This window comes from Hylobates moloch, unplaced genomic scaffold (genome assembly GCF_009828535.3).
Source record: "Hylobates moloch isolate HMO894 unplaced genomic scaffold, HMol_V3 SCAFFOLD_19, whole genome shotgun sequence".
In the NCBI taxonomy this organism is placed as follows: Eukaryota; Metazoa; Chordata; class Mammalia; order Primates; family Hylobatidae; genus Hylobates; species Hylobates moloch.
This window is the reverse complement of record NW_026652294.1, coordinates 14,707,064-14,731,936: the sequence shown is the minus strand read 5'-3', so window position 1 is coordinate 14,731,936 and position 24,873 is coordinate 14,707,064. Positions and strand designations below refer to the sequence as shown.

The following is a 24,873-nucleotide window of genomic DNA, read 5'->3' as shown; positions in this document are numbered from 1 at the left end:
ACCTCATGATCCGCCCGCCTTGGCCTCCCAAAGTGTTGGGATTACAGACGTGAGCCACCACGCCCGGCTATTTTTGTATTTTTAGTAGAAACGGGGTTTCACTGTATTGGCCAGTCTGGTCTCAAACTCCTGACCTTGTGATCCACCCACCTTGGCCTCCCAAAGTGTTGGGATTACAGGCGTGAGCCACCGTGCCCGGCTGGTGCAATTTTCTTTTTCTTTTTTTTTTTTTTTTGAGATGGAGTCTTGCTCTGTCGCTCAAGCTGGAGTGCAGTGGTGTGATCTCGGTTCACGGCAAGCTCCGCCTCCCAGGATCACGCTATTCTCCTGCCTCAGCCTCTCGAATAGCTGGGACTACAGGTGCCTGCCACAACGCCCAGCTAATTTTTTTTTTTTTTTTTTTTTTTTTTTTTGAGACGGAGTCTCGCTCTGTCGCCCAGGGTGGAGTGCAGTGGCGCGATATCGGCTCACTGCAGGCTCCGCCCCCCGGGGGTTCACGCCATTCTCCTGCCTCAGCCTCCCGAGTAGCTGGGACTACAGGCACCCGCCACCATGCCCGGCTAATTTTTTGTATTTTTAGTAGAGACAGGGTTTCACCGTGTTAGCCAGGATGGTCTTGATCTCCTGACCTCGTGATCCGCCCGCCTCGGCCTCCCAAAGTGCTGGGATTACAGGCGTGAGCTACCGCGCCCAGCCCCCGGCTAATTTTTTTGTATTTTTAGTGGAGATGGGGTTTCACCGTGTTAGTCGGGATGGTCTCTATCTCCTGACCTTGTGATCCACCTGCCTTGGCCTCCAAAAGTGCTGGGATTACAGGCGTGAGCCACCACGCTCGGCCGGCTCAAGCAATTTTCTTGTCTCAACCTCCCAAGTAGCTTCAAGCTGGGACTACAGGTATGTGCCACTATGCCTGGCTTTGTATTTTTTGTAGAGACAGGGGTCTTGCTATGTTGCCCAGACTGGTCTTGAACTCAGCCTCAAGTGATTCTCCTGCCTCAGCCTCCCAAAGTGCTGGAGCTGGGTTTACAAGCATGAGCAACCATTCCTGGCTTTAAGGTGGTTCTTGATGTGAGGTAGACTATGGTCAGTCCAGCAGAGTGGGGGGCCCTCCAGCTTGAGAGCACACTAGAGAGATGAAAGCACAGAGCAGTGGTGGGGTTTTGGGGATTTGAAAATCAGCAAACTTCCCTCCTCTCCCACGTTTGGGAGAATAAAGATTCAGGAGATGGAGTAGGCAGGTGGAGATCCGAGTGTCCAATGAGTGCAGATGAGTTAGCCATAGGCAGTGCAGGCCTTCAGGTGCCTGCTGAGGTTTGGGGCAGAGTGGAGAACAGACTGGAAGCACCCTCTGCCAACAGATGGCTTTGAGAAAGCAGGGACTTTCAAAGAGGCTGGGCCACAGATGCCTGCTTTTTTTCCCCCCAGGCTCACCTGTCAGAATAGTTCCTCTTTTCTTGTGAGGAGTAGGAGAGGGGACAGAGTGGGGTACTCTAATTGTACTGTGGGGAAGCATGAGACTGAGAACAGGAGCCCCTACCCCAAACTCCCTATAGGCTGATGTGGGAAATGGTGGGTATCTGGAGGAGCGGGGGTAGTTCAAGTAGGGAATAATGGAAATTATCCTAGAAAGAAAAGCAGCTGGGTGCCATGGCTCACACCTGTAATCCCAGCACTTTGGGAGGACGAGGCAGGTGGATTGCTTGAGCCCAGAAGTTCAAAATCAGCCTGGGCAACATGGTGAAACCCCATCTCTACAAAAAATACAAAAATTAGCCAAGTGTGGTGGCATGCGCCTGTAGTCCCAGCTACTCAGGAGGCTGATGTAGGAGGATCACCTAAAGCCAGGAGGTTGAGGCTGCGGTGAACTGTGATCGCACTACTGCACACCAGCCTGAGCGACAGAGACTCCATCTCAAAAAACAACAACAACAACAACAAAAAAAAAACAAAGGAAAGCTGGGGCCAGATTTGTGGACTCTGCTTACAGGGGCAGCAATGCTGTCTGTACATTCTCCTCCTTAGTGTTCAAGCAGCACCGGGCTGTTGTCTCCTCTAGTCCTGTAGGAGTAAAGATGACCATCATGTCTACTTCAATAAAGGGTTTTATGGGTGGGCAACATTGTTCTCCCCTATTCCTCAGCAGCGGACCTCTTCTCAGCCTGGTTGCACTCCTTGCTCTTATGCATGGCATTAGAGCCACGCCCAGTATGATAGCCATACCCAATATGCCACCATTGTCAGGATCCTCTGGGCCTGCACCATCAATTGTGGTAGCCACGAACTGTATGTGTCCATTTACATTAAGTACAATTAAATAAAATTAGAAATTCAGTTTCCGTCTCACTAGCCAGCCACACTTCTTTTTATTTGATTGATTTTTTTTTTTGAGAAGGAGTCTCACTCTGTCACCCAGGCTGGAGTGCAGTGGCGTGATCTCGGCTCACTGCATCCTCCGCCTCCTGGGTTCAAGTGATTCTCCTACCTGAGCTTCCTGGGTAGCTGGGATTACAGGCACCCGTCACCACGCCTGGCTAATTTTTGTATTTTAAGTAGGGATGAGGTTTCACCATGTTCGTTGGCCAGGCTGGTCTTGAACTCCTGATCTCAGGTGATCCTCCTGCCTCGGCCTCCCAAAGTACTGGGATTACAGGCATGAGCCACCACGCCCAGCCTTTTCTTTTATTTTTTTAGAGATAGTTTGGCTCTGTCGCCCAGCCTGGAGTACAGTGGTGCTATCATAGCTCACTGCAGCCTCAAAACTTCTAGGCTTAAGTGATCTTCCCACTTCAGCCTCCCAGGTAGCTAGGACTACAGGCTAATGCCACCACACCTGGCTAATGTCTTAATTTTTTTGTAGAGACAGGGTCTCACAAAAAGACTCCTGGCTTCCAGTGATCCCCCTGCTTCAGCCTCCAAAGTGCTGGGATTACAACTAGTCACATTTCAAGTGTGTTCAGTAGCCACATGTGGCTACTGGTTACCATAAAGGATAGCACAGGGGGATAGGACATTTCTGTCACTGCAGAGCATTCTGTGGGGCACACTGATATAGGCTAAAAGTGGCCCAGCAGAAAGAAGAATTCATAAGTTATTTTTAAAACAAATAGACTGCTTATTTGCAAGTTAAACAGTCTTTCAGCACTGAAGAAAAATACTGCATTAGCACTTGATAGGATGCTGAGATGATTAAAGATGTAGTCCCAGCCGGGCGAGGTGGCTCAGGCCTGGAATCCGAGCACTGTGGGAGGCCAAGGTGGGCGGATCACCTGAGGTCAGGAGTTGGAGACCAGCCTGGCCAACATGGTGAAACCCTGTCTCTACTAAAAATACAAAAATTAGCTGGGTGTAGTGGCACGCACCTGTAATCCCAGCTACTCGGGAGGCTGAAGCAGGAGAATCACTTGAACCTGGGAGGTGGAGGTTGCAGTGAGCCAAGATCACGCCACTAATCCAGCCTGGGTGACAGAGTGAGACTCCGTTACCAAAAATAAAAAAAAAAAAGAGACATAATCCCCAGTCCTTCAGGTGTTTTCGAGTGGGGGAGATAGACCTGTGCACAGGTAACCACAACCCAAGGCAGATGCGAGTGGTGCTTTATGAAAGGTACAAAGAGAGTTATTGCAGAGGTGACTGGGAAAGTCTTGTGAAGGGATTAGAATTCTAGTGGGGACAGGTAAAGAGAGTTGGTTTTGTGGGTACTCCAGGTGCCAGAAACAGCCCAAGGAAAGGTCCAGGTGGAGGCAGGCAGTTGTGGATTTGTGGTGAGGGATCATAAGCAGCTTGGGGCATAAGGCTGAAAAAGATGACACTGATCCCGTGAATGACAAGTTCAGAAGATTGGAGTTTATTTGGTGGGCAGTGTGAAGCACTTAAAGGTTTTGAGGCTGACATCCAGGCCACTCATAAATCCAAGTGTCCTGTTTTTCCTTTCTTTCTTTCTTTTTTTTTTTTGTTTTTTTTTTGAGATGGAGTTTTGCTCTTGTTGCCCAGGCTAGAGTGCAATGGCATGATCTTGGCTGACTGCAACCTCTGCCTCCTGGGTTCAAGGAATTCTCCAGCCTCAGCCTCAGCCTCCTGAGTAGCTGGGATTACAGGCGCACGCCACCATGCCTGGCTAATATTTTGCATTTTTAGTAGAGAGGGTGTTTCACCATGTTGGTCAGGCTGGTCTCGAACTCGTGACCTCAGGTGATCCACCCGCCTTGGCCTCCCAAAGTGCTGGGATTACAGGCGTGAGCCACTGTGCCCAGCCAAGTGTCCTGTTTTTCTTGGGGAGCAAAGCTTGATCCAGCTTATTCCAGTCTTTAGTGCTCTTTCCACTTAAGGGCTATGACACCATCTGGTGGCTCCTTGCCTGCTGTAAAGCTCTTGTACAGCCATAATGGGACTCTGCACTTGGTAGGTGCAGATAGAGTCTCACTCTGTCACCTAGGCTGGAGTGCAGTGGTGCCATCTCGGCTCTCTGCAACCTTCACCTCCTGGTTCAAGCGATTCTCGTGCCTCAGCCTCCTGAGTACCTGGGACTACAGGCATGCGCCACCACGCCCGGCTAATTTTTTGTATTTTTAGTAGAGACAGGGTTTCACCATGTTGGCCAGGCTGGTCTCAAACTCCTGACCTCAGGTGATTCGCCTGCCTCAGCCTCCCAGAGTGCTGTGATTACAGGCGTGAGCCACTGCACCTGGCCAGAACAACTGTTTCTTGGGTGGGTTTTGGATGGAGTTTCAGTCTGGTTCATTAGCACCACCTGGTGGCTGATGATGTTTGTCACATCTACTTCTTAACTGGATGGTTGATGTATTTGTAGAAGCCATGGTGCAAGAAAAATTAAATTACTTAAGGACACATTCTTGCACATTCCATGTGCATAATAGGTGCTGAATGAGTGAATGCCTTTGAATTATTTATATTTTGAAAGAAAGCAGGCATATGCAGATCAGGAAAAGTATTTTGCCACATTCTTTAAAGCTTTATATTTTGGGAAAGTTTAAATAGTTATTGAGAGAGAATATAGGGAAAGTTAAATACTTCATCTCTGCCCTTGGGAAATTTTCAGGCTTTTGGGAGTAATATAAATCGAAATATTTAGTAATAAAATTAGTAAGCTGGTAGCTCTCAGACTAGCTGATTATCATAATCATCTGGGCAGTTTTGCAAATGCAGGCTCTCAGGCCGCTTCACTAGAGATTCTATTCAGGGGGTCTGGGGAAGGTTCCAGGAAACTGTATTTTTTAGCACGCTCTCCTGTTAATTCTGGATGTGTTAGTGTGAACCTGAGCTGGAATCATCAAGGGTGGCTTCCTAGAGGAGATGGGCCTAGAATTGGCATCCCTTTGCTTGGTGGTAAAATCTCCACTGTGGGCCAAGTGTTGTGCTGGGGGCTGGGCCTCCGTGGTGAATCACATGTGGTTCTGGGCCACCAGGAGCTCATGGTCTAATATGGAAACTTTCCAAACAAGTAGTTACAGTTCAATGAGATTGGTGCCAAGAAAAGTATATGCAAAATGAGTCCGGGTACTGAAGAGTCAGCACACGATTTCCAGGGTAGAGACATCCGAACCTCTCGCAGACTTTTAGAGAGAGGAAGAGCTTGTAAGAGCACCTGAAAGGGAAACAACATGGCGCGTCTAGGGAACCAGAAATAGTTTGGTATGGCTGGAATGTGGGGTAAATACAGGAAAGTAGCACGGGACTGTGCTAGGAAGGCGAACAGGGACCAGACTGCACTCTGGCCTGATAGCCAAGGAGAGTCATGGCAGTGTTGTAAGCAGATGAGCCCCCTGACTGCTGGCCTCAGGTGAAGGGTGGGGAGGGAGGGCTGGGCAGGAAGGGCAGGGCCTCTACTGAGGTGTTGTGTCTATAGAGAATGGAAATGAGGCCGGGCATGGTGGCTCATGCCTTTCATCCCAGCAGTTTAGAAGGCTGAGGCAGGCGGATTGCTTGAGCCCAGAAGTTTGAGACCAGCCTGGGCAACATGGCGAAATGTTAATTTCACCCATCTATACAAAAAATACAAAAAATTAGCATAGCTGGTGGTGTATGCCTGTAGTTCCAGCTGCTTGGGAGGTGGCAGGAGAATTGCTTGAGCCTGGGAGGTAGAGGTTGCAGTGAGCCAGGATCTCGCCATTGCACTCCAGTCTGGGCAATAGGAGTGAAACCTTGTCTCCAAAAAATAAAGAGAGAGAGAAAATAGAAATTGAAATGAGGTGCACTGGGCACTGAGGCAAGGCTCTGGGATTGGAGCAGTTAGAATGGTGTGCCTTTGCATACGTCTCCCTTTCCACCAGGACACTCTGCTGTGGCCCCTGGGCTCTGGAGTCTGCGATAGGCCTCTGCCAGGGGAGATCTCTGGCAGTGCCCCTACACACCACTCCCTACTGTGCCTGCCTACCTAGAAGATGACGTTTCTTGCCTGTTGGGCCCTTCTCCCTGGGTTTGTAGTCTCCCTAACACCTGTCCTTATCCCTACAGGATGTGTGCCCCTGTGATGGTGGAGCTGGAGGGGGAGACAGATCCTCTGCTCATTGCCATGAAGGAACTCAAGTAAGTCACTCAAATCATGGTTCACTTCTCCAAATCTCTGGGAGGCATCTGTTGGGCTCTCTGTTGCACCCTTTGCTCCCACTTCCCTGGCTGGAGAAGTTGATGCTTATTCCTACAGATCCTTAGGAACAGCTCACCAGGAGGTAGGAGGAAGAGAGAAGAGGAGGCAGGGAGACGGGGAGGGCACTGATGAGACAGGGACCTCTTCTGGCTGTTGGAATTTCCCTGTTCTTGCTGCAGGAGGCCTTACCAATATTCTGTCACTCTTCCCCTTCTTGTCTGATATAAAAACTTTCTTTTTCTTGTAATTGCTTTCTTACAAAGTACACTCATCAGCCCCAAGAGGCTGCTCCTGAGACTTCTCTTTCCTTGTGTTTTGCACACAATCTGTTCCTTTTGCGGCAGAGCTGGGGTCACCAGCCCTCATGTACTTGTGACTTCTCCCCTGCCACAGGGCCCGAAAGATCCCCATCATCATTCGCCGTTACCTGCCAGATGGGAGCTATGAAGACTGGGGGGTGGACGAGCTCATCATCACCGACTGAGCTGGAGTCATCTTCCTGCCCTTGCCCCGTGCCCAATTTTCATTCTCACTTTATATGTGTAAATAATAAAATATTCAACTTTCCAACCCCCTTCCCCTCTGCTTATCTGCGATGTCACCACCTGTTGCTTCCCTGTTACCACCATGCTGCCTGGAGCATGCACCTTTTCCAGTGGCCCTGTGACTGTCAGCTCCTTAAGAAGCACCAGGGGCCCTTAGCCCTTTTGGATCCCCCACATCCTTCCCTCCATCTCCCTGTTCCCCAGAGCAAAGGCTGCTGCAGGGGAGACACCTCAGCTGCCTTCCAAGCAGACAGACGAGTCTTTGTGCCCAGGGAGCTGGTTGCCACGGAAACCCCCAATTTCCTTTCCAGTGGGGACTGGCTGCAGGGGCTTCTCCCTTCTCAGGAGTATCACAGAGCAGGTCTCATCAAGCCACCCATTGTTTCCTAAGGACCTGCTTCGAGCCTCTTATCGTGGGCTGGGATCCCCTTTCAGGAGCAGTGCCCCGGCAGGAAGCGTGGGGGTATGCTGATCTCCCACCCTCCCCAGGCAGAGCCCTGCTGGGCAAGTCAGCAGCTGGAGCAAGGACCGAGCACCTGCCTACCCCTGCCCCCACGGCTCTGTCCCCACTCCTCCTCAGGACTCTGCCCACACACTGTCCTCTGTGGCCCACCTCTTTGGTGTGCCACACCCATGCCTTCTTCCCAGCCCCTGTAAGATATCCTTTCCCTCCTGTTTGGGGCTGGTGATCCTCTGAGGCCTTGGGGAGATGATGCTGGGGTGGTGGTGCTCCTGGGTTCCAGGTGTTACATTAAGTCAGAGCTGGAGCTCCCCCTTCCTCTGCCTGAGGTTCTAATGGGTCCTCTTCCTTTCTCCACCCTGCTTACCCAACCTGAGGTAAGACCAGTCACACTGGCTCCTCCCTCCTAGAGGGGGTTAAGGGGAGGGTGTATATTGACATGAACAGGGATAGAGGGAAAACTGGCTCCCTGAATATGCCAGCCTTAACCTCCATTCCACTGCCAGCTCCCCTTCCAAGAGGAGGAACTGGGCTTCCCTAAACCTCTGCAGGAGGCAGGGCCTCCAGGCCTGGGTGCAGCCTGGCCCTGGGATGGGGTGTGGGGAGTGAATGGTGAGCATCTGCACTGGTGGGAGGGCTGTCTGCTGCCCTGGAGAAGGGTTAATTCAGGGAGCAGTGGACTTCACACCCCCATCCACCCTCCTCCAAGCCTGTGGAATCCTTTAATCAAGTTGGGTGCTGAAATTTCAGCTCTGAAATGCCGCCTTTGTGCTGGCATCCAGGCAGCCGCCCCAGAGTGCGGGGGTCACTTTCTCGGCCCCATTTCTCTAAATGGTCTCTTTGTTCCCTGCTGGGCTGCTCAGTATCAGATGTGATTAAAGGGAGATGGGGTTTGGGCTGGGGAGGAGGGGAGTTGGGGGTTAACTCTTAGGGGATAGAGTGCAAGGGAAATGGGACAGAAGGGGTGTTTTTCCTCCTATTTTCCTCTTTCCATTCTCCTCTTTTGGGGAGTCCCCTGCTATTCAGCTGTCTGGGCCTGGCTTTTGACTTCTCTTGAATAAAATGTCACCGGTCACCACTATTGGTTCTGTTTTCTTAGGGTTTGGGCATAGTCTCTTGAGTCATTTCCAGAAACAACTGACCCTTTTTTAACAAGTGGAGCTCCTGCCTTCCTGAGGCCTGTGCACACTTGGAACTTTTGGTCTAAGGGATGCACACAACCCAGGTCTTCTGACTTCTCTGGGGTCACTTCCCCTCCTTCCACATCCTCAGTGATTTCCCACTCAATCTCATGAGATGTGGGGTCTTGGAGGTGATAGTGTCATCTTCCGGATGTGTGCCCTGCTCCCCACCGTGCCAGCTCCATATCCCTCATCCCACTTGGAGCAGGAGTAGTGAACAGACCACAAATGGACAAAAGTCCTGCCTTTCAATGAAGGGGAAAGGGTGGGTTGTAAAAATTATAAACACATAAGGTTAGTACTGAATGATCCATGACAAAATTCTAGAATAGGTCCCTCCACGTTTAAAAGTGCTTATATAATAAAGAGGAGATCGGGCACTAGCATAGGGTGTCTAAGAACCAATATTGCCAAATAAGTTTGTTTTTTCGATGGTTACTGGTCCAGTAGGTTGAGGGAATGCCAGAGATCAGTGAATCTTGATTTTGACAAGGCATCGGCAGTCTCCATGCCACTGTGACAGAGGAGCATGTGCTTCATGGTGATGTAATTAGACAGTTTTAGAACTGATTAGACAGCCTCCTTAAGAGTGGAGATAATAGCTAGGTGCGGTGGCTCACACCTGTAGTCCCAGCACTTTGGGAGGCTGAGGTGGGTGGATCATGAGGTCAGGAGATCGAGACCATCCTGGCTAACACAGTGAAACCCCGTCTCTACTAAAAAATACAAAAAATTAGCCAGGTGTGGTGGCGGGCACCTGTAGTCCCAGCTACTCGGGAGGCTGAGGCAGGAGAATGGCATGAACCCAGGAGGCGGAGCTTGCAGTGAGCCGAGATCCCGCTACTGCATTCCAGCCTGGGCGACAGAGGGCGACTCTGTCTCAAAAAAGAGTGGAGATAATAGGCCAGGTGTGGTGGCTCACGCCTGTAATCCCAGCACTTGGGAGGCTGAGGCGAGCGGATCATGAGGTCAGGAGATTGAGACCATCCTGGCCAACATGGTGAAACCCCGTCTCTACTTAAAAAAAAAAAAATTAGCTGGGCGTGGTGGTGCGTGCCTATAGTCCCAGCTACTCGGGAGGCTGAGGCAGGGGAATCGCTTGAATCCAGGAGACAGAAGTTGCAGGGAGCCAAGATTGCACCATTGCACTCCAGCCTGGCAACAGAGCAAGACTCCATCTAAAAAAAAAAAAAAAAAAAGAGTGGAGATAATAGAACTGACAGTGGAGAGAGGCGTTTAGTGCTGTACGCAGGTGTCCCTCTTCATTTCGACCTTTATTAGTGACTTGAATGAGGCTATTCAAGTTTGCAGACACATGAAGCTCTAAAGGAGAGCTAAGTTCTAAAAAGTTTAATACAGGTGGGGAAATGGGTCAAACCCAACAAGGTGAGATCTGTTAAAGATCAGTGTAAAGTCCTGCTTTTATCTAAAACAAAAACAGCATACATACAATTTGGATATAACTTTGCAATGGATATTGTCTAAAAGATCAGGGGTTTCGGTTACCATCCAGCTTCACGGGAACCAGCAGTTTTGGGGAGGTTGCTTGAAGAGCTTCCACGATGCAGGTCCTAGATGGAGGGATTTTGGCCACCCTGGGGAGTGGGCTAGTTCTTGGTGCCCTGCCTCTCCCCGGGTCCTGACTAGGGGCTGGAGACCACAGATGAAGGAAGGGAGCTGAGGATGCCCAGTCTGGAGCAGTGGAAGACACATTGCTCCAGATACAAAGCAGAAGTAGGGTCTGCAAACCACAGGCAGGTGGAGGGGATGATGGTTAAAAATGCAAGCCTTGGAGTCAGAGCTGGGTTCAGATTCTGACACCAGCACTTCTTAGCATCAACCTCTCAAACTTCAGTTTCCCCATCTGGAAAATTGAGATAACGATTGGACCTACCCCTTCATTGGCCTGAATGACATAAAACCCTTGGCGGAGCACTTAGTAAATGGCAGCTGGATATAAGCTGTTATGAGCTGGGTATGAGGAAGAACTTCCAACCATCGGAGTTGTTCATCAGTGGAGCAAGATGGCAAAGAGATTTCCCCTGTCTTTGGAGTTGGGTGCTTGTGAGGTGGAGTGGTCCTGGCCTCTGAGTGCGGTTTGGACTTCTGCTGAGGAAAGAGCTCTTAGGGAGTAGGCGCTTAAGGAGTAGACCGTCTGACATCCTTGGTTTAGACTTGGACATGGGCAGCTGCTATGAAGGCTTGGCTAGATCCTGGCGTGGGCCGCTGTGTGTGTGCTGGGGGAGGTGGCAAGTGGGGGGATGCAGCAACACAGGCCTATCCACGCATCCTGAAGGACAGGCCTCTGACTGCAGGCAGCACGGTGTCACACTCAGCCCACCTCCTCCTCTTCAGATACCTGTCTCTTGAATTCTTTGCAAACTCCCCTCTGCTGGGTGCTGGGTGAGCGGAGGAGCTGCTTGCAAGGTAGTGAGTTCTAGCTGAGCCAGTTAAGAGTGAGCGGCCCCCCTGCAGTGTGGGGCACAGCCAGGCTGGGGAGAAGCTCCCATCTGAGGCTTCAGTCCCTGAGCTCAGATGGACCCCACTGGGATGCCAGCTGTCCTAACACACTCCATTGTTCCCACTTTCTTAGCAGGGAGAGAGAAAGAAAAAGAGAGAGGAGAGGGGGAGGGGAGAGAGAGAAAGAAAGAGGGGGGGAGAGAGAGAAAGAGAGAGGGAGGGGGAGGGGGGGAGGGGAAGGAGGTGGGGAAAGAGGGAGGGAGGGGGAGAGAGAGACCTTTGATGATCTATCCTTTGCATTCTACTCCTAGCTACTTCCAGAAAGCATTTGAGGAAGCACCAGTACAGGGATAAGAGATGAAGAGACAGGCCAGGTCAGGCTCACCAAGCAGGTAACCGGAACCTTTAATTTTATTATGTGGAATGCTTAATGCAGAGTTAATAGGGGCTAGAGTGGCTAGAAGAGGGGACTACTGAGATAAATAACAGGAGACAGTAATGAGTTACATGTGGATCTGGGGGGCTGCAGAACAGGAAAATAGGGGCAGATATAGCTACGTACTTTATTCAAATACCACTGGGAGGCAAGGGGTAAGAGGCAAGGGCAGAATGTACAGGTCAGGATTCTAGTGTCTTCAGCCTGCTGACAGCAACCTGGGTGCTGGGCCCTGTGTCTCCTGGAGCCAAGGGTTAGGGCCTGAGCAGCTGTCACTCTCTGGGAAGCCCAGGGAGTGGGGCTGACAGAGCAGGGGCCGTAGAGCCTAGTAAGGGAAGAGGGAGCTGGCAAGGATCCCAGGGAGGGAGGCTCTGTGAATTGTCTCTGATTCCTTTCCTGGAGCCCCTGCCTCGTCACCTCCTGGGATGCATCTCAAGGTCATGGAGGTTGTAGTGGAAGAGGACCGGGGGCTCTTTCTCGATTAGACAAAGAATGAGGTTATTGGCACAGAATTGGATCTGGGGGCCTCTGTGCCAACTCCTTCCTGCCTTCGGAAGGGGAGGGGGCATTGAAGGGATGAAAACTCCACTAAGTCCCTCGAACCCCCCACTGCCCAGTGACACTCCTCAAAGCTACTCTCAGCCCCTGAGTGGGAGACACGGCCAGCTCTGGGCACAGTCTCTGGGTGGCCTAGCCCTTAGGTACTGTGGCATAGGTGGCATGGGCATGTCAGACCCTCACTCTCTGTGAGAGAGAAAACAGGAGTCATAGGAGTGGTAAGGCCTTCGATGCCACCAACCCTGGTGCTTCCCCTCCCCGAGGAGGGTGAGCGGGTCCTTCTCAGGTCCTGGGATAGAGGGTCATTCCTGGGGGAAGGTGCAGCCCCTCATCTTTCAGTGTGGGTGCAACAGTCAACCTCCTTCTCCTCTGTCCAGCCTGTTCTCCTGGGGCTTTGCTGCTGGAGCCTGGATGGGGCGGGTGGGTCATCAGGGCAATGAGCCAGACAGAAAGCCCCCCGACCTGTCAGCCTCTTCAGCCTCCTCAGCCTCCTCCACTGCCACCGCCAGGCCTGAGGTGGGCAAGGAACAGGGCACACAGGCTGGGGGCAGGGGCTGGGCGGGGGTTGGTGGCGACAGGGCCCCCTTTAGGGCCGGGACAGCGTCGTATATACTGGCTGCTCCCAGTGTGTAGGGCTGTGGGACTGGGGCCCTGAGGGGCTGGGGTCAGAGATGGCCGTGTAGAGCGGCCGCTGCGAGGGCCCCATATAGGAGAAGGCCGAGTAGAGGCCAGAGGTCTGGCCCGAGTGGCCGTAATAGGGTCCTGAGGGCTGATGGTCAGAGTAGTCAAACTGGGGGCGGGAGATGGAGGGGAAAGCTGAGCCATAGTGGGGCAGGCTGAGGGAGGTGTAGGCGATCTGTGAGGTGGATGGCTGGTCGGTGTAGTGTGGGGGCCCCTGGGGCCCCGCGGTCTCTGTCTTCACCTGGGCTTTGGCATCCACACCAGGTGGTGAGACCGTGGGCAGAGCCACGCCTGGTGGCTTGGAGATCCAGGCGGAGTGTCCACTGGCCACGGCCAGGGCGCTGCCCAGCCCATAGCCGGCTGCTGAGTAGCTGCCCACGTGGCCTGGGTGCCCATTGGGCGGCAGGTACTGGTCCAACTCAGCCACATCAAAGGTCTCCATGTTGGACATTACCTCGTGGCTGATCTCACCAATGTCCACGTTGCCGAAGTCGATGTGAGGCTTCCCGCCCTCCCCCATGGAGCGCCCGTCCCGCTTCGGGTCTGCCTTGCTCGACTGCAGCTCTGTCTTCGGGGTGGTTGGAGGGGTAGGTGGGCCATGGCTCTGGCCTGGGTGGAAGGGAGACAGAGAGAGAGAGCGCAAGGGGGAAACAGGTTAGAGGCAGGTGGGCGCACTTGAACTTCCATGGTTCACCTTCAGGCAGCGGGTGCCTCTGGGAAAACCTTGTAAGTTTCACATTTTGGCAGCATGAGTCGGGGTTTGTTTTTTGTTTGTTTGTTTGTTTGAGACGGAGTTTCGCTCTTGTTGCCCAGGCTGGAGTGCAGTGGCACCATCTCGGCTCACTGCAACCTCTGCTTCCTGGGTTCAAACAATTCTCCTGCCTCAGCCTCCTGAGTAGCTGGGATTACAAGCGCCCACCACAATGCCCAGCTAATTTGTGTATTTTTAGTAGAGACGGGGTTTCACCATGTTGGCCACGGTTATCTTGAACTCCTGACCTCGGCCTCCCAAAGTGCTGGGATTACCAGTGTGAGCCACTGCGCCCCGCAGCATTTGTTTAAATACTGGTGTCTTAGATTGATCTCTAGTTTATGAAATTCTCAAATCTTAGGGACGGGTCCTGGGGAGGCCTGCCTCATTCTGAAAAAACCTTTCCTGTGGAAAGTTCTTCCTCTCATCAGCTTCTCTGCTGTCCAGGTGGTCTGGCCTGGCCTTTGCGCTCTGCCAGCCCTGCTTCTACACCCATGCCGACTGTCTTCCTTGCAGAGCCTCGCTCGCCCAGGCTCCTGAGTGCTCTGTTTCACCTTTGCTGGTTGCCTGGGCCTGTTCCCTGTCCTGGCCTCGTGTTGTGTCCTTTCCAACCCTTCCCTCCTCCTGAGCCCACCCTGCTTCCCAGCCCACTGGCAGGCCCTCAGCCCCGTCATACGCTGGCCTGTGTTGCCTTGTCGTTCCTTGAACTGCCTTCCTCCGTGGGAGGGCACTTAGAAAACTGGTCCTTGTTCCTTTGTCTGTTCACTTTCCTATTCACATATTAATTTAGCAAACTCTTAGGGAGCATTACAAAATGCCAGGTACTGTGCCAGGTGCTGGGGATACAAACGTAAATAAAATGGATCCCTGTTCCCAAAAGCTCATAGTCTAGTCATAGATCCATAGATCCACATGCGCCCAGAGTTGGAAGTGCTGTGATGACAATATGCAAGGACTTGGGAGACCAGAGGAGGAGTCTGCCCGCTGCCTCAGGGATTTGGGGAAGGTCTCATCGGGGAAGGATGTCTGAGTGGGGTGGGGCCTTGAAGGGTGAGAAAAAGTCTATGTCCAGTTTCATTCTGAGGTGGTTGCTCTGTATGTGGTCTGGGGTCTCCTGATGTGTATGTGTGTCCCTGAATCTTTGAAGGTGAAGAGTATGTACACGTGTGTGGGAGGGATGACTGCCTGGCATCCCATTGGAGACAGAACATGTCCATGGTCTTAAGAGACTAGGAGCTCCCCAAGGACAGGCCTGTGCCTCCTTCATCAGACCAGAGGCAGCGCCAAGTCCTGCATTGGCCAATTGTACTTCAAGAGACCTGCCTAGGTTTTTGAATCCTGGTTTTGTGTCTGGACAAATCCCCAGTCTTCTCTTAACCAGTTTCCTTATCAGTAAAATAGAGATTGTACCAAGCAGCCCAGGCATTGCCTCTTTCTGGAAGCCTTCCTTGACAAGAGTCTGGTGGGCAGCGGGGTGTTCTTGGAGACCTGACTGGATGGGATGGACGGCCGTGCCACCTCTGGATCTCACACAGGCTTCTTGTGCACTTGTTTATATATATATATAGTAAGAGATAGGAGGCTGGGCGTGGTGGCTCATGCCTGTAATCCCAGCACTTTGGGAGGCTGAGGTCAGGAATTTGAGAGCAGCCTGGCCAACATGGTGAAAAACCATCTCTACTAAAAATACAATAATTAGCTGGGTGTGGTGGCGTGCACCTGTAATCCCAGCTACTCAAGAGGCTGAGGCACAAGAATCGCTTAAACCCAGGAGGCAGAGGTTGCAGTGAACCAAGATGGCACTGCTGCACTGCAGCCTGGGCAACAGAGCAAGACTCCATCTCAAAGAAAAAAAAAAAAAAGACACAGAGTCTTACTATATTGCCCATGCTGGTCTCAAACTCATGGGCTCGGGTGATCCTCCCACCTCAGCCTCCTGTGTAGCTGGGACTGCAGGCGCATTCTACCATGCCTAGCTTTGTTTCTTCCTGTGCTTAATTCACTCATTTTCATCCCTGCTCCTCTCTCTAGACCGTGGGCCCCTGAGGCCAGGGACTGTAGGCTTCCCTGGTTAGTACCCCTGGTGTCCACTCCAGTGTTTGACACAAAGTAGGACTCAGAGCGTGTCCTCTGAAGGCAGAGCTCTGCTCACTGAGCGCTTCCCATGTGGCAGACCTGTGTGTGTCACTTTCTGTACATTAGGAACACAGGCAAGGCAGCTGTGGTGCCAAGCAGAAGCCCTGGAGCCAAACTGGGGAAGTTCCTGTCTGTTTCTCATCAGTAAAATGAGAGTAACTTGCCACAGCTGAGATCTGAGCCCAGGCAGTTTGGCTACCTCATCACACTGTTCGCAATGATTGAGTTAGTATACATAAGGCAACTAGCACCTAGCACAGTGCCTGGAACAGAGTAGGTGCTCAATTAATGTTAGCTGTTATTATCATTAATGAAAATTAAACAAGATAGCTTATGTCTGGCCCATCCATGGCCAGACACGGCATCACATGCCATGTCTCCTCTGTCAGAATGGCTGGTGGGATTTGGGAGGCCAAGGCGGGCAGATTGCCTGAGCTCAGGAGTTTGAGACTGGGCCTGGGCAATACAGTGAAACCCTGTCTCTGCTAAAATACACAAAATGAGCCAGACGTGGCGGTGTGCACCTTTAGTCCCAGCTACTCGGGAGGCTGAGACAGGAGAATTGCTTGAACCCAAGAGGAAGAGGTTGCAGTGTGCCAAGATCATGCCACTGCAGTCTAGCCTGGGCGACAGAGTGAGACTGTCTCCAGAAAAAAAAAAAAAAAAGAATGGCTGGTGGGAAAGAGGCAGTGATTTCCTCTCCTCCATTTGATCTTCCATTTCTCAAAACCATCCTGTCTTCTCCCCCTTTCCTTGTAACTGCCTCAGCCACCTCTCACTCCACGACCTCTACAGAGTCTTTTTTTTTCCTTTGAGACAGAGTCTCGCTCTGTCACCCAGGCTGGAGTGCAGTGGCGCGATCCCGGCTCACTGCAAGCTCTGCCTCCTGGGTTTACGACATCCTCCTGCTTCAGCTCCTGAGTAGCTGGGACTACAGGCGCTCGCCACCACGCCCAGCTAATTTTTGTTATTTTTAGTAGAGATGGGATTTCACCATGTTAGCCAGGATGGTCTCGATCTCCTGACCTTGTGATCTGCCCTCCTCAGCCTCCCAAAGTGCTGGGATTACAGGCGTGAGCCACCATGCCCGGCGGCCTCCACAGTCTTTAACTGGCCCTCTTTGCCCAGTAGGATCAGCCCTGGCCAGAGCCATCTCGCCCAGCCACTTCCCCTGGCACCGGAACCCCCATGGAGCTCCCTCGGGGCCCCTGCAGCTCTGCTGGGGCAACTGCACAGCCTGGCACACTCTCCCTAGAGTCAGGGTCTCACTGCCATCCAGCCATCTTCTCTCTCCACTGACTGGCCTTTCCCCATCCTCAGCTCTGTTGTCAGCACTCACCTGAGGGGTGCTCGGGGTTCCCATCTGACATGGGGGAGCCCTCTCCTGGGTGCCGGTGGTCCAAGTGGGCACTCTTGTAGTGGGCCTGGATGGCGGCGGTCCCACCTTGCTCAGCCTCCCCACCGGGGCACTCCGCCTCGCCCTGGGCGGCCTTCCCGTTCTTCCGCCGCCTGGGCTGGTACTTGTAGTCCGGGTGGTCTTTCTTGTGCTGCATACGGAGCCGCTCAGCCTCCTCGATGAAGGGGCGCTTGTCACTTTCGTTCAGCAGCCTGGGGTGTGGTGGGAGGCAGAGAGGACAGCAGAGGCGCTGGTGTGAGTGCCAGAGCACTCCAGGTTGGTCTCCCTCTGACTGTCCATCTTGGAAGACGTGAGGCCCTGGGATGGGGCACCCAGAGGACAGGACCCAGGGTGGGGGCTGTGCCCTATGATTTGTGGACTGAGAGATGTGAGGCCCAAGGAATAACAGCCTCAGAGGACTGGCCCAAAATCCTTCATGGGCTGGAGGGTGAGAGAGGGGTCAGCCTGCTGCTCCTGGCAGCCCCTGAGGAGGAGTTAGAAGTAGGAGTAGAGGTTTCAAGGGGCAGATGCCAGTTCAAGGAAAGGAAAAACTTTCTCATCATCAAAGCTGTCTGCAAGTGGAATTGGCTACTTCATTAGGGGGTGAGCTCCCTGGGACTGAGGGTGGGCAATAGAAGCAGCATGGCTGGGGGAGAACTCAGTCTCTGCTACTTACTAGCTGTGTGTGTGACCTTGAGCAAATTACTTCTCTGAGCCTGAGTTTCTTCACCTATAAAAGGATGATAACATTGGCTTAACTTGGGTGTGGGATTGGCCAGAATAATGGATGTGAGATGCCTTGCACCAGGGCCTGGGAAGCAGGCTGAGCACCTTGAGAAAGAGGTGCTTTTCTTTTTTTTTTTTTTTTTCTGTGAGGGAATCTCACTCTGTCACCCACGCTGGAGTTCAGTGGTGCGATCTCAGCTCACTGCAACCTCTGCCTCCCAGGTTCAAGTGATTCTCGTGCCTCAGCCTCCCAAGTAGCTGGGATTACGAGCATGCACCACCATGCCTGGCTAATTTTTGTATTTTTAGTAGAGATGGGGTTTCACCGGTCGGGCGCGGTGGCTCACGCTTGTAATCCCAGCACTTTGGGAGGCCGAGGCGGGCGGATCACGAGGTCAGGAAATCGAGACCACGATGAAACCCCGTCTCTACTAAAAATACAAAAAAATTAGCCGGGCGTGGTGGCAGGTGCCTGTAGTCCTAGCTACTCGGAGAGGCTGAGGCAGGAGAATGGTGTGAACCCGGGAGGCGGAGCTTGCAGTGAGCCGAGATTGAGCCACTGCACTCCAGCCTGGGTGACAGAGTGAGACTCCGTCTCAAAAAAAAAAAAAAAAAAAAAAAAAGAGATGGGTTTTCACCATGTTGACCAGGCTGGTCTCCAACTCCTGACCTTAGGTGATCCGCCCACCTTGGCCTTCCAAAGTGCTGGGATTACAGGCATGAGCCATTGTGCCCAGCCCAAGAGGTGCTTTTCTATTTTTTATTTTTTATTTATTTAGAGACAGAGTCACTCTGTCGCCCAGGCTGGAGTGCTGTGCTGCGGTCTCAGCTCACTGCTACCTCCGCTTCCTGGGTTCAAGTGATTCTCCTGCCTCAGCCTCCCGGGTAGCTGGGACTACAGGCACATGCCACTATGCCTGGTTAATTTTTGTATTTTTAGTAGAGACGAGGTTTCACCATGTTGGCCAGGCTGGTCTCCAACTCCTGACCTCAGGTGATCCACCCACCTTGGCCTCCCAAAGTGCTGGGATTATAGGCATGAGCCACCGTGTTCGGCCCCAAGAGGTGCTTTTCTAATGGTGCTTTCGGGGGTGGTTGGACAGGAGGATCTAGGGGTGGCCTCTTAACTCTGGGTCATGATTGTGTGAATTCCAGTGTGGTGGGACTGAGGGGGCAGATGTGGCTCCTCTTTACCATGGGTTGGGGCGGGGGGCACTGCCTCCTGGGGGGGATCCTATATCCTTGTCCAGAAGATAGCAGAGAGTAGAGGAAGCTAACATCTCCTCAGACCCTGGAACAGTCCCTGAAACCAACACATGGAGAGAAGAAGCCCTGAAGCCAGCGCCCTTGCCACTGACTCCAGCCTCAGGCCAGGGTTGGAGGGTGGAGGGCGTTTAGGGTTTGGCTGCCCCAGGGTGAGGAGGGCAGGATGGGGTACCTTACAGAGGGGGTTGAGGGGAAAGTCCAGATTCTAGAATCCAAGACCTTGGTACTAAGAGTCCATGAGTCTTCATGGGAGCAGCCTTGTCTGTCAGTCCAGAGGGCTTGTCTCTCCAGCTGCCCCACCCCTCACACCCCAGTGAGTGCCCTCTGCCCCCAGTCAGCAGAGGGCCGAGCCCTCCCTCCCCAGGCTGGGCGGGGGTGGTCATGCCAGGCACCTCCTAGCCGGCAGCAGCATTCCTCTGCGGCTTAGCCTCCCTGTCTACTGCCCCCACCCCCGCCCTGAGCCCAGCCCTAGCCCCAGCTTTCTCAGAGGGTCCCTCCAGCCGAGACTCTGTCAGAGTCAGTGTACACACTTAGGACAAAGATGCCGGAGCAGGGCCTTGAGAGTCAGGGAGTGGGATGTGGGCACCCTTTCTGATGGCTGGGACCAGGGGAGGGGGTGGAGCAGGCCTTGAGGGTGTGACTGGGGAGAACCCACAGAGGAGAGAGCTGCTCCACCAGCAGCGGACCCCAGCAGAGGGGCTTCTGGGATGGCTGGGGACATGGGACACAGAGCTCACTCTCTCACCTATCCTTCCCTTGCCCCCTGCCCAGCTGGCAGCCAGCATCAGCAAGAAAGTGACAGGGGCCAGAAGAGAGGGAGGATTCCAACATCGGATTCCAACATCGGATTCCACTGCTACCTCCTAAGCTAGTTCCCAGCATTAGCCTAACCCTGACAGAAATCTAAGCCCGGGGCCACTTCCCTCCCCGACCCCAGCCTCCTCCTCCACCAGCTGTGCTGGACAGCTGATTCCACCTCCAACCCAACCCCAAACCCAAACCCAGCCTGCCCACCATGTAAACCCAATCTCCAGCACCAGTCCCCACTCAACATTACCAGCCCCAAACCCCCAACGTCACCCCCAGCTCTAACTCCAAACCCAGTCCTCATTTGCACCTTCCTGTCAGCCCTCTTTCTCCCTGGTCTCCCAGGTTTGGAATGGGGGCGAGAAGAGGTAGGCTGATTCCTCACCCAAACTGGAAACCCCAACCGGGGAGCTCCCACAGTGGGGCACTGATTGCTGCTACATGTGTCCTGCTAGGCCAGGGGCATAAGAAGACTACCTGGGGAAGGGGCCTGTGGCACTGGGAACAGAGGCTGGGTGACCCCCACCACACAGGAGGGACTCTTGCCTGTGTCCGCCTTTCCAGTTTCTTGGCTCTGGTTCTTTCCAGGCAGATAACCAACCCACAGGCACCACCCTGTGATCAGCCTCTACTAGCCCCTCCCCAGATGGGCATCAAAGGTTAGCGTGACTGTTGGGGCTCACACGGCCCCTTAGGACCTGGGCTCCAGTGTGTCTGATCCCACACTCCCTTGGGGCACTCCACACAGTCTGTGTGTATCTTTCTCTTTTTGGTTTTAAGACACCTGTTTTCCAGCTCTGCCTACCTAACCACCCCCCTTCTTGACATCCTGGGAGTCACAGCTTGGGGAGGTTTCAGGAGAAGCCCCTGAAGCAATTGGCCAGCCCAGCCCAAATCCAAATGTCTCTCAGGACCCCCCTCCAGGGTCCAGGGAGCCACCCTCTGTTGACATTGCCTTTGATCCTTGCCATGGTTCTGGCCCCGTCCTCCCCCTGGGATTGGGTCCTCAGCAAGTAGTGCCAGTTTTCCTGCCTGCCACACCTCAGGCTGGCCCCTGTGCACACAGCTTGAGTGATGGCCAAGAATAAGTCCTCCTGAAGGGAGTCCAAGCCCAGGGTTCTGGGCTGGGGGAACCTGGGGACAGGGACAATGGAAGAGCCAATCTTAAACCCTTGGCAATGGGAGATGGAGGGAGAATGAGGTCCGTCCTTGCTTTGACTCTCGTTGGGCTCGTATTGTGGTCTTCTCATGGTCCCCAGGGTCTGCCCTGTCTGTATGTCTCTCCTGGTTGTCTGTTTCTCACTTGCTCTTTGTCCCCTGGCACTAAAGGTACTGGCCTGGGCCAAGCCCCACCCAGATCTGGATGGACCTTGGGTGGAGGAGCTAGCTGTGACCTCTGCTCTTGGGCAGAACTGGGCGGTCTGGTTCCACACAGCAGGCTGGTCGCTGAGCCCTGGGCCTGCCCTGGGTGAGCAGGGCACTGAGGGCTGAGAAGGGGCAGGGGAAGCGGCACCAGGTCTTCAACAAACACATGGCAAGAACAGGCCAGGGGGCTGGATGTGAATCTTTGGTGGAGACCCTCCTGCATCTTCTACCACTCTAAGCCTCTAGACCCAATCTCTACCCAACTGTGGCCGGCAAGGGGGAGGACAGCGCAAGAGAGCCGGGCTCCTCTGACAAAGCCCTAATTTTCTGGAACCCAGATGCTCCTCACTCTTGTTCTCATCTTCTTGCTTCCCCCCTACCTCCTGACCACTCCTCAGAGTGTAGGTGATCCACCACTGTCGCCAGGGTCAGGGGAAGTCCTCTGGACAGAGAGTATGGGAGTCCTGGGTTCTGGCCCTGGCTCTGCCACCAACTTCTATGTGACCTTTGCGATTCCTTTGCCTTTCTGGGCCTGTCTCTTGGCCAGTCTAGCGAGAATCAGGTGACTGCTACCGGCTCACATCTCCTGGAGTCCCTGGTCTCTTTCAGAGTTGCTCTGGCACTCCCGGGTGGGAGTGGAGGGCTGTCTTGTTCCACACATCCCCAGGAGGCCTGGCTGAACCCCAGACCTGAGTCGAGGGTGGGAGAATTGCTCCCTGTGGGGGATGTTTTTCCTAGAGGTGTGGGCTGGTCCCAGGGAACCTGGGACTCTGAGGGCCCCTGGGCAGGAAGGGGGCCAAGGTTTCCTTCTGGCCAGAGTGCTCAGCTCCAGCTCTGGGGCAGGGGGGAAGAGGTTGCTCAACGTTGGGGTGGGGCCCTGGCAGGGAAGATGGCGCCGAACTGGGAGAGGAAGGAAGGGAAAGAGATCAGCTTGGTGACTCTGAGGCAGGGCAGGAGGGGGAGCCCCTTTCTGTGTATCCTTTCCCTAGAAGGATGAAGAAGCCCCCAACTCAAAGGAGGATGGGATCAGAAAGTCCCAGGGAAGACCCCTAGGATAGGATGAGATCCTGCAGCAGCAGATACATTTGTCCCCACAGTTCTTCATCCCTCACTCTTCCAAAGACTCTCATCTGAATTCCTTTTCTTTGAACCTCCCCTGAGTTCTCCATCTGACTGCCTCAGTTTCCCTGAATCTCCAGCCAACCCTTTGGTTCTTTCCAAGCGTTTCCCTCGTATCCTCCTGACCACAGCAGCTGGTGGCGTGAGTGTGCGTATCTGTGGGCAGGGAGTTAGTGAAGGCCTCCTTCCCTCCCTCCAAAGCCCCAGGCCCCACGGTCTGCCACCCGCAAAATTCCAACCACGAGGTGGCGCCTTCCTGCCCGCCGCCAGGTAGGGAGACCCGGCCTAGGCCGCTGGAGTTCCGAGTTCCAGGGTCCTTGTGGTGGAAGGGCGGGTGCGGCCCCCACACCTGGTCTTCCAGCCCTAACCAAGGAGGACTGCCAGACAGTCCCGCTCTGAGGTGCAGGAGGCCGGGCCGCCTCGGCTACCCTGAATCCACCCGAAGCTAGAGGGCCCGAGCCCGGGGGGCGGTCGGGTGCTCACCTCCAGAGCTTGCCCAGCGTCTTGCTGAGCTCGGCGTTGTGCAGGTGCGGGTACTGGTCCGCGAGCTTCCTGCGCGCTGCCTGTGCCCACACCATGAAGGCGTTCATGGGCCGCTTAACGTGCGGCTTGCTCTTGCTGGCGCCGTTGACGCGCACGGGCATGGGCACCAGCGTCCAGTCGTAGCCGCTGAGCACCTGGCTGACGGCCTCGCGGATGCACACGGGGAACTTGTCATCGTCTGCCTCGCCGTCCTGCTGCTCCTTCTTGACCTTACCCAGCTCGCCTGGCCCCGGGCTGGCTCGCAGGCCCGATCCGCCGCCGCCGCCGTCGGGCCCTAGCGAGGGCGCGCTCCCCGGGGACAGGCAGCGGGGCTCCTCCGAGCCCACGGGGCTCAGCTCCACCTCTGATAGGTCCTGCTCCTCCGCCATGTCGCCCCCGGCCGCTGCCGCCGCCTCGGCCGCCTCCCCCGGGCCAGCCGCCGGGGTCCTCGCAAAGAGTCCAACGCCCACCTGGATGGAAGGAGGGCGCGATGGAGCGGCCGCGCGCGCAGCCCCGAGGGTGGCCCGGGACAGGACGCGGGCACAGCCCCGAGGTGGCGGCCCTTCCTGCTCCATCTAAACCCACTCTGGCCCCTGGGGCCCACACACATGCCAGACTCTAGGTGGGTGCGTCCCGCCTCTGCGTCTTCCCACCACCTGGTCCCAACCGTCTCTTGGTGTGGGTGGCTTTTTTTTAGCCTCCTTTTTTGGGTGGAGGTTTGTTGATGATAAGGAATAAAAAAACAGAACCTTTATTTTGCTCTAATCCCGGCCCCTGGAATTTCCCACCTTTTCTCTCACCTTTCCTTCTTCCCTCAGCCTGCCCCAACGGGGTTTAGAGGAGAGCCAGGTGGGGGGCAAGGGCGAGGTGTCGCCTCTCTCCACCCCACAGCAGGGTCCCAGGCCTGGGCGGGCCAGGGAGGAGCAGGCTGCGCACTCACCTCCTCGGACCTCTCCTCCAGTCTGGGGCTCGTCCTTAGGAAGTGGAAAACCGTGTCCCAAGGTGTGCGGTCCAGCTCGGGGCTGGGAGGTGACGCTGGTGGGCTGGGAGGGAGGGGCGGGGGGCCCTGAGCCTCAGGCCACGGCCTCGTTAGGACGGAGCCTGAATCCTTACCACCAACCACCCTGGCCGGACAGCCCGAGACTGACTGAGCGACTGAGCCGCTGCAGAGGGCTGGGGAAGGAAGGAGGGGGAGAGGGGGGAGGGGAGAGGGGGGAGGGAAGGGCAGAAGGTGGAGCCTCCAGGCTTTCCTTCATCCCCAACACTCAGGGCTCCTCCACCCGGAGTCCAGGCCCCCCCACCCAGCTCCCTGCCCTACTGCCCAGGCCCATCTTGCTGGGGCTTATCTTGGGCTTAGTCTGGGAGGCAGAGGGGAGGTTAGGCCGAGGAAGGAAGAGATGTAGGCTGGAGGGTCAGAACCTGTTGGATGGAAGAAAATTGGGCCCAACCAGGACTCCTAACGTCTGCCTCAGGTGGCAGGATGGGCACTTGGCAGGGGACTAGGGAGAGACGTGAAGGCAGTGAGGGTCCTGTGGGCCCGTGAGGGTGGCTGGCTCGAGCTGCTTCATCTGCGAAATCCTGTTGAGTGCCTACTGTGTGCCAGGCACTGATGCCCAGCTCCTCACCCTGCCTCCTACCTTTTCCCAGGCAGCCCTTTCTGCCCCATCCTGCACAGTAAGAGAGACTTCTCAGGGCTCCCTCTGAGAAGTGCAGAGCCCCAGCTTGACCCCTGCTCCCTTCTCTGCAGACACCCAGCACACACACGTTCTGGTCTGGTTCAAGGTGGAAACACGAAACTAAAGCTGCCAGGAGGCCAAGGTGGGACAGGTTGGGGGCCCTCTCTCAGTAGGTCTTAGAGGC

The 24,873-nt window shown here is 54.4% G+C and overlaps 2 protein-coding genes across 4 annotated transcripts in view; one reads left to right on the top strand and one right to left on the bottom strand.

Annotated features, from left to right (window-relative positions):
- The window catches only part of POLR2F (RNA polymerase II, I and III subunit F), a 34,190-nt gene that overhangs the window by 8,305 nt on the left and 1,012 nt on the right, over positions 1 to 24,873 (top strand). For 2 of the 3 annotated variants that reach the window (XM_032139937.2, XM_058432013.1), the window contains exons 5-6: positions 6,472 to 6,543; positions 11,562 to 11,642. In XM_032139937.2, coding sequence (XP_031995828.1) covers positions 6,472 to 6,543; positions 11,562 to 11,604 — 115 coding nt within the window. In that variant the 3' untranslated portion in view covers positions 11,605 to 11,642. Of the gene's footprint in view, positions 1 to 6,471; positions 6,544 to 6,997; positions 7,175 to 11,561; positions 11,643 to 24,873 lie in introns of those variants that run through there. The other variant, XM_032139936.2, reaches the window with a different exon arrangement.
- Positions 11,512 to 24,058, bottom strand: SOX10 (SRY-box transcription factor 10). The gene is made up of 4 exons (XM_032139891.2): positions 23,954 to 24,058; positions 22,975 to 23,483; positions 17,152 to 17,420; positions 11,512 to 13,534 (listed from the first exon to the last, which is right to left on the bottom strand). Exons 2-4 carry the CDS (start codon positions 23,400 to 23,402, stop codon positions 12,831 to 12,833), a joined length of 1,401 nt encoding a protein of 466 aa, XP_031995782.1. The 5' UTR covers positions 23,403 to 23,483; positions 23,954 to 24,058; the 3' UTR covers positions 11,512 to 12,830.

Bases quoted from the DNA above. Each gene is read 5' to 3' on its own strand.
- SOX10 (XM_032139891.2), bottom strand. From the start codon at position 23,402: ATGGCGGAGGAGCAGGACCTATCAGAGGTGGAGCTGAGCCCCGTGGGC. The intron at 17,421-22,974 runs GTGAGCACCCGA...ACCACACCCCAG, and splicing joins ACGCTGGGCAAGCTCTGGAG to GCTGCTGAACGAAAGTGACA. The intron at 13,535-17,151 runs GTGAGTGCTGAC...CCTTCCACCCAG, and splicing joins GAACCCCGAGCACCCCTCAG to GCCAGAGCCATGGCCCACCT.